Here is an 8,381-nt window from a genome sequence, read left to right on the forward strand (position 1 = left end):
AGATTGTTGTGGCAGGAAGAAGAAGGAGCTCAGTAATAACCTCTTTCCTTTCTAGGGACTTGCTGCTGTGTCACACGTACCGTAAACGGGCTGCTGTCGGTGCTGGGAACACACTGCACAGGTGTTACATGAAGAAAGGCCCCTTCTGTAAAAACCACAGCATGGGGTGCTGCGACAAGTACTGTAATCACCGTCACACTTTCAGTCACCGCACCAACACTACGCTACTAGTGTGTGTGGCACTTCTGAGACGATAATTAAGTGCTAATGTGGCGATTCCACACAACTATCTGGACTTTCAATTAAAGGGAATTTAAACGATTTATTTGTCTTTTTTTGGGCGGGGGGGGGGGGGGGGTCTCGGTCTCTATTCCCTCTGGTCTTGGTCTTGTCTCGGTTTACATTCCCTCTGGTCTTGGTCATGACTTGGTCTCTATTCCCTCTGGTCTTGGTCTTGTCTCGGTTTACATTCCCTCTGGTCTTGGTCATGACTTGGTCTCTATTCCCTCTGGTCTTGGTCTTGTCTCGGTTTACATTCCCTCTGGTCTTGGTCGTGACTTGGTCTCTATTCCCTCTGGTCTTGGTCTTGTCTCGGTCTCTATTCCCTCTGGTCTTGGTCGTGACTTGGTCTCTATTCCCTCTGGTCTTGGTCTTGTCTCGGTCTCTATTCCCTCTGGTCTTGGTCGTGACTTGGTCTCGGTTTAGGTGGTCTTGCAGCTGCATAATATCAATAGGCTCCAAATAAAACTGCCTCCAACCAAAAGTAGTCTATAAGTCTAATAATCTATTTAAGTCACATATGTATTTTTAGTGAAACCTAATCTTCTAGAAAGACACCTGTTAAATGAACACGTATTTGGCGTTGTACTTTAAAGTTACATTCATGATTTGCAACTAAAGTCATCAGCGCTGGCGTTGGCCTTGGTTTTCTCTGACATGTAGCTGAGAGTAGAAAACATCCTTATTCGGCAGGACTTTTCTTTCTCTCTTGTTGAAGTGGGATATCCCACAATACTCTGCTGAAACCTCCCCAACATCTGCTAAAATCAATAGAAGTGGAAGCTCCAACTTCAACGTCAAAAATGTGAAAAATGTAAAAAGTAACTGTTGGTGTCAAAAGTGTCACATGGGAATTTTGCAGCGTATTTTCACGTTGCATCGCGTTGTCTTCTTATTTTTAAAACAGGTCTAAAGAAAGACAAAGCAGGGCTCGCGGCTTTGTGTGGAGAAATATGCAAAACGGGCTTCAGAAACACATGTTTCTAGAAGAATAACTGAGCAGCCATGGGTCGACTCCCTTGCACCGAGTATCGATGACTGGAGGAGGAGCGGCGGCGTGTTTCCCCTCTCCTCCTTCCCTGAAACGATCCGCTCTGACTCAACACATTGAGTAACACGATCAGCCTGCGAGATGTGTGATTTTCCCACAGACCCCCCCACCACGTTCGTTTTCTTGTGTGTGTGTGTGTGTGTGTGTGTGTGTGTGTGTGTGTGTGTGTGAGTGTGGGACAGTTTCATTTTGACATGTGTCTTTGAAACGCTTTCCGGCTTCTAAGTGTGAGCAGTTCAACAATCCAGGAAGAAAACACGCTGACGAGTTCGCGAAGCAACCTGCAGGCTGCACACTGTAAAAAATGACGAATTGAGGGCTATGGTGGTATTTTGTTTTCTTAAAGTGCAAACAAGAGACATAGTAAAAAACAAGATCAAACAAGTATTATAGTAAGTAAATAAGTAATAAACTGTCAAATAAAATGTAAAAAATCACAATAGTTAAAATATAAATAAAAATCTATAATCATGAAGGAAAGAAAAGTAAAATATTTCAAAGAAAGTATTTAGAAACACCAGTCAGCCTTATTGCCATACTAAAAATAAATACAACTGTGTGTCATTTCTTGCAGTGCGGGGTCAAATGTTTCTCTTAGTCATCGATCCATACCATAAAGGCATTAATTACCGCTCGTGCTGCAGATCAACCACTTGTACTTTCCTTTCCTTCGTTAAAGTCCGTCCGCGGCTCTGCCCCGGAGGTGACTGGGCACTTCTGGTTTTTCCACGTCACTCGGGATCTTCAATATAACTTGCGGAGCAATTTGTTGCTTCAAATCGCAGCTGTTGTGGGATCTGAGCAAGTCGAGGACTCAAGAAAGTAATAAGATGGTGAGATTTATGTTTTTATTTTATTATAAATTGTGTGTCTGTATATTTTAGATAGAATTTTTTTGTTTTATAATTTAGAGAAATCCTCCTCGAACTCAGTTCAATATTTATCAATGATATCTACTCATGTTTAATCTTTAGCTTGCATGTCTGACCGTTTATTGTGTGAAATGATGTTGGTGTGAAGACATGTCAGAGCTCCACGTGCAGCCCGAGTTTATCGTTGATCGCGTGACAGTGTGAAGATGCTTCACATCCTCTGTGTGGGTTTTGAGTCAGCTGTCACGTTGTGCCATTTTGTGCGAGATACACACTTCAGTACAGCATCTCCAAATATATCTCGACAATTTTAGACGTGCAACAAATTATTGTTTTTGAAGAATCTCTATTTGTATTGATTAATCATTTAATCTATCTGAGATGCAAAGAGCTGAAAGTGACATATTCAAAGTGCTATAATACAATAATATAATAAGTATCATCTGAGGAAGTTAAACCAGCGAATGTTTTCCCTGTTTACATGGTAAAAAATGTAAAAGGTTAATTATCCAACATTCAGTTGATTCATCTTCCATTAATCCACTTGTTGATATTCAGCACAATATATTATACATTTTCTTTATTGTGGAGGCATTTTGATTCAGTGTTTATTAGATAGATGGATTATAAATGACAGTTAATGAAGTGGAATTACAAGAAACAAAGGTCCAGACAATAATTTGATACACTGTGGTTTCCCTATAGACCACCACAGTATTACTTAATCTACAGAGAGAATTTAGCATCATTATAATGTTATAAATAAGGATTTTAAAACAGCTTTTAAGTTCAATGTATGTATTGACAGTCCCTGTCAATTAATGCAAAAAAATCATATATTTAATTTATTTGAATTAAATGTATTCATGGGTTATTGATTTTCATTTATTTAAATATGTATTAATTAAAAATGGCTGTTATGTATAATGTATGTCCTCGTCTGTGTTTTGACAGTCACAACATGAACGCACAATGGACAGACCACCTGTGGAGAGATCACAGACCACAGACAACAGACAGACACACAGACTGTATCCATCACTGCCGAACACAGACAGGTGAGGCACATCACCTCATCCACCTCAGATATTGTTACTGCATTTAAAAAGTACTGTGATTTACTGGCAGCGGTGGGAGAAGTACTCAGATCCTGAAGTAAAAGTAATATGGTGGGAAAATTACATTAGAAAGTCCTGACTTCAAAAATATGTGTTTTCATGCAGTTTAATAAAATGCAAAATAAATGCCAAATGTTAATTTTTGTTCATGTGATCAAATGTTTTCAGGTGTGAGGTTTGTGTGGCGGACCCCTCCACAGGAGAAAAGCTTCACACAGCAGCAGTCTATCATCCCGACAGTGTCACTCAGGTAATATTAACATGCAGTTGCAACATTGGAAGATACGTCCGAGAGGATAATATCCACCCTCATGTTATCACCGTCCGATTCCCTGACCGCAAAAAGAAGAAAAAAACATGTTCTTTGTGCCTTTATGACTGGAAACACTTCACAGCAAAACTTCCAAAAATATGTAAACGGAAGTTCTTTTAGAACAGTTATATTGCATAATTGCATGTGCAGTCACAGATGGACTTATCGTGTGCCACATTTTAATAGTTCCTCTTTTTTTTGTTTTGTTCTATTTGCTTCAGTCGGAAGCATCAGCCGCCAGCCGTGACGTCCGAATGAAAGCACAGATCATCCTCTTGGAGGAGCAAAGGCAAGAGGTGAGTACATTTCAGAAGCGACATTTATATTCCTGCCAAAAAACACACACCTGTGCTTTTCAGTACTGAAAAAGAATCCTGTTCTTTTTCCTCAGCTTCTTTCTATTAATGAGAAATGGGCGAAAGAGTACCGCACCATGGTACGGTACTACAAAGAGAGGGTAAATTCACAAAAGCTTGTTTTATTCAGCACACGTCAGCTTTTTGATGACTTTATGTCGTTTCAGTGCTTTAATGCCTTCTGTCCTTTTACCTAAACGCTCAGGTCCAGGAATTAAAAGCATCACAGCAACGTGAGACGTGTGAAGAGGGAGAAAACAACGTCACATCATCCAAGCAAGTCAAAGATAAAGAGAACGCTTTGGTAAATGCAAATTCTCATTCCAGATTCAATGCAAGGTATTTAAAAAATAATCGTGGAATAATTTGATCCCTCGCGTGAAAATCCTCACAGACTGGAGACGAGCTACTAAAAGCCGAAAAAGAGGCGGGAGAGCTGCGAGCACGAAACAGCACTTTGACACGAAAAGCTCAGCGTCAGCGCGACGAGATCAGACGATTGAACAAGGTGAGGCCTGCAACGGTACACATCAGAGAGAAGGCCTTTTAAATGTCAACGACAGTGGTGTTACAGCTGCTTTGACATGTTTGTGCAGGCTCTAGAGGAGGCGCTTCAGACGACTCAACCTCTCAGTGTGAGCAGTGAAACACTACAGGATGTCTGGAAACATCAGGTGAGCGTCCTTTATATTTCAGTACGCTTTCTTGCCGACGGTTTGGTGAGAAGATTGATGCCAATCTCACGGTTGTTTTTACCTTCAGAGAGAGCCAGGCTAGTTGTTTTCAGTCTTTGTGCTAAGCTAAGCTAACCCGCTGCACGGACTCTCTGCAAGAAACCAAATAAGGTTGTTTCCCAAAACATTCAGGCTACTCCTTTCAGGCGGTCGCCTATTTCAATCCTTGTTTCATGTCTCCTCCTCGTGCTTTTTTAGGCCGAAGTCTACAAGGAGGACTTTCTGACGGAGCGCAGGGACAGGGAGAAGCTGAAGGACAAGTATCTGGAGCAAGAGAAGAAGTTTAGGAAAGTTCACAGTGAGCTACGCGTCCTCCAATCTCAGGTACAACACCAACACCGTCTGTGTGCTTGTTTTCTGCCATGTTCACGAGTAAATATCAAACGAAGGCTTCAACGACTTTAACGAAGCGTCTCCGTCTTTGCAGGTGACGTGGACTCCGCCACCGCCGCCTGTGCTCAAAAGCGGCGGCAGCAGCACAAATCAAGCCACATGTCCACACTGGGAGCTCCGCCAGATTGACCCGCACCGCGTGCAGCTGCAAAGACGCAACACGCTCAACAGCAAGCCGTGACCGATCGACGACGTCCTCGCTCTGTTGTGTGATAATATGTGTTGAAGGTCTACGATCACAGCTCATCATTAGCGGGGTGAGACTTTGCGAGTATATCAAGGAAGTGAGCTCTGTTCTGTTTCAGTCCTCGGGCCGACTTCAGGTACAGTTCCTGTCGTGGTCGTAACGAGGCCAATCCACCAGTCCGGGCCCACTGGGAGTCCTGGGAAGCAAACCCATATAAATACACTTGAACAGCCTGTGAAATAGAAGTGTGACCCTGTAGTATAAACACTTCCCAAGAGGAGAAAAGCAGAATAGAGGGAAATAAAACACTCTACCCATTGCGTGCAAAGCTTGCTCAGTTCCTCCTCTCCACACAGGTCCTGAGGGAGATATCAGTTATTGCACTGCCCAAACACTGTTGACTTACAAAAGTGCAACATGAATGAAGGATCTTCCTGTTTCAAGTACCTGTAACCGCAGCGTGCCCGGTGCAAAAAGAGGATCCAAGAGACAACAGAGGGTCATCACCGTGCTCAGCTTTGACATAAGTTAGTCTTGTCCCGCCGGGCGCCGGAGGAGAATGCTGACACTCGTAGACGTACGCAGGCCGCAGCGCACCTGCATCTGTCTGGAAGAATCAAAACGCAAGTCATGTTGTGTGACGATGAGGAGGGCTGCGATTCATTCGGACTCCCAATGAAGCACCTCTGTGTTATGCACTTTAAGAACTGGAAGAACGAGGACCGAGCATCTCAGTGAAAGCGTCCCGCGCCTTCTCTGGAGAGTCGTCCTGCAGCAGGTGTTCATTCGGTATGACCTCATTCACAGCTGAGGCCTGCCAGAGGAAAGATAGAGGTGGTCGGAGAAGACGAAGAAAGATATAGGAACATTTATTTTCACAGTATATTTCAAAAGGTTTTCTTTTTCCCTGTTTCTTGTTTATTTATCGTGACAATAAATCGTTGAATGTGTGTCGGTTGGATGTCACTTATACGGGAGGGAAAGAACATCAGATCACTGATGTCACACCTTCCCGCTTCATACCTTGATCCCATCCAGGAGCTCCTCGGAGCTAATCTTAAGATACAGTGTGTCAAGTAAACAATGAGGGACTGCAGGCACAAATACATCTGTAGTCTGTATTCCAAATCCTGAGGGAAACTTGTCCCTCCACACTCACCGATATAGAGACGGCTCCTGCAGATTGTGGGTCTCCATTAAAGGCCGCTATGTTGTCACGAACCCACTGAAGGCGACTTGCTCCAGGAAGCCCCAGTTCTCCAGTGCTCATTTAAAAACAACTGGTCACTTGGTTAGGTGGTATTTATCTCACACTATCACGTGACGTTATCAGCAGCAGCACTAAGAAACCCTGGACCTCTGGAGACCTCTACTGGCAGACAGAAGCAGGTGCAACAACTGACTTCTCTCGACTACACAATTCTCACAAGACTTCAGACTGTTCCAGTCTCAAACCGTAATAATCCCAAAATACTGAGTCGATACTGAATGACGACCACAAGCACACACCGGTAATGTGCCGGAGGTGAACATTCATACTGGAAGGCCCCTCCCAAAGAGAGTGAAACTGGAACTTCTGGGTTCTAATTTAAGAAGTAAGAAAAACCTCATTTAAAATCCGTCACACAGCATGTTGTGTGGTTCGCTCTATGCGTCGAGATAAGGACTGTAATCGTTTGGATGATCTAATACTGTTGTCCAGTCAACATTTCAGGGTTTACTTTGGCACACTTCAAAGAACACAATTTCCCATGAGCCCCAAAAGAGTTGAGTCCACTGGTATGTCGAGGGGTCGTGGCTCTAATAACAGCAGGACGGAGAGAAGCTAACGCTGCAGGCGTCGTTGGACAGCAGAGAACAGCAAGAAGTACCTGCGGCGGTGAATTATCATGGGAGCTGTAGCCTAGTTTCATTTAGTTAAAGTCAGATGTTTCAACTTCAGCTGCTGAAGTGGATCTCAATTTGTCTCAGAACACACTTGAGAGGATTGCTTTGAGTTACAGAAGCTATAAGGAAAAGTAGCTCGCCCACATGTGAAGTCATGGCTTAAAATGTTGAACTGATGACGGCACTAGAGTAAATATGTAGGGCGCCAAAGTTATTACAGTTCCTCTATAGGGGTACTTGACATTGTGGATTTCCTGAAACACTGTCGCTTTAGACTCTTGAAAGTTCGTACATCCTCCTGGACATGCTCCGGATACTCCTCTCCAACAATGCCCTCTTTTCCCATGCAGCGAACCCGCAAGGGCGCTGTTGGGGTCTGACCATATGGCTGCAACATGTGCTGTGAACAAAGAGTCAGGCCTTCCCTTTTGCAAGCAAAGGTTTCATCCTGATTGTGGTTTGATGAGAGCAAACCTCCTCTGAAGGAATTTCACATTAGGGTGTGAATTCCCTCCCCCCCAAAAAAACTATGGTTCCTGAAGTCACCTGAATGCACCGCTGCAATCTCATTGGCCGAGAGCCAAGACAGCACCAGGACCCCTGTGGTTCAGCCACTGTTCTACAAAACTGCCTGCAGCTCACACCTCGAGGCTTTTCCCCTTCGACCTCCGTCGAGCTAGGGAGCACACAAACGCTTTTTCCACCGATTCCCTTCGGGGTAACAGGAGGCACATCAACGTTGTTCCTCCTTTTAACCAAAATCCTAGGTTTAATGAGACGTCACCACGTCCCAGCTACATCACACGTCACTGAGCTGTTCCCTCGCTCCCCCCCCCTTTTCACTCACACACCACACACCACACACACACACACACACACACACACTATCTTATAACTCAGTCCTAAAGTGCAAAGTATGTACAAATATGGACAGAGAGGCAGGTGTAACAAGCAGGTTTAATTCAGCCAATGGCCTGAAAGCAGGAGGCCCTGCCCTTTGATCGCACACTAAAACATCCATATATGGTGTTCCTGGATCGTCCTCAGTTACTTTAACGACTCACAACTGCAACGACGATTTGAGTAAAGCACTCACAGTTGTGGTCGGCTTTTGAAGAAGTTTATTGGCACAGTTATAGCAGCAATGTGTTCTTTGTTTATTCATCTCAACAACAAGTTTGTTTCTATTTG

At 43.8% G+C, this 8,381-nt stretch overlaps 1 protein-coding gene across 1 annotated transcript; it reads left to right on the plus strand.

Annotated features, from left to right (window-relative positions):
- Positions 1-3,174: 3,174 nt before the first annotated feature.
- Positions 3,175-5,949, plus strand: LOC306794345 (TNFAIP3-interacting protein 3-like; the record flags this gene model as incomplete). The annotated part of the gene is made up of 9 exons (XM_079292378.1): positions 3,175-3,260; positions 3,489-3,570; positions 3,855-3,929; positions 4,025-4,090; positions 4,195-4,293; positions 4,384-4,497; positions 4,586-4,663; positions 4,922-5,047; positions 5,151-5,949. 9 exons carry the CDS (start codon positions 3,175-3,177, stop codon positions 5,295-5,297), a joined length of 873 nt encoding a protein of 290 aa, XP_079148504.1. The 3' UTR covers positions 5,298-5,949.
- Between the last annotated feature and the right edge of the window lie 2,432 nt (positions 5,950-8,381).

Source organism: Melanostigma gelatinosum (genome assembly GCF_949748355.1).
Source record: "Melanostigma gelatinosum genome assembly, chromosome: 20".
In the NCBI taxonomy this organism is placed as follows: Eukaryota; Metazoa; Chordata; class Actinopteri; order Perciformes; family Zoarcidae; genus Melanostigma; species Melanostigma gelatinosum.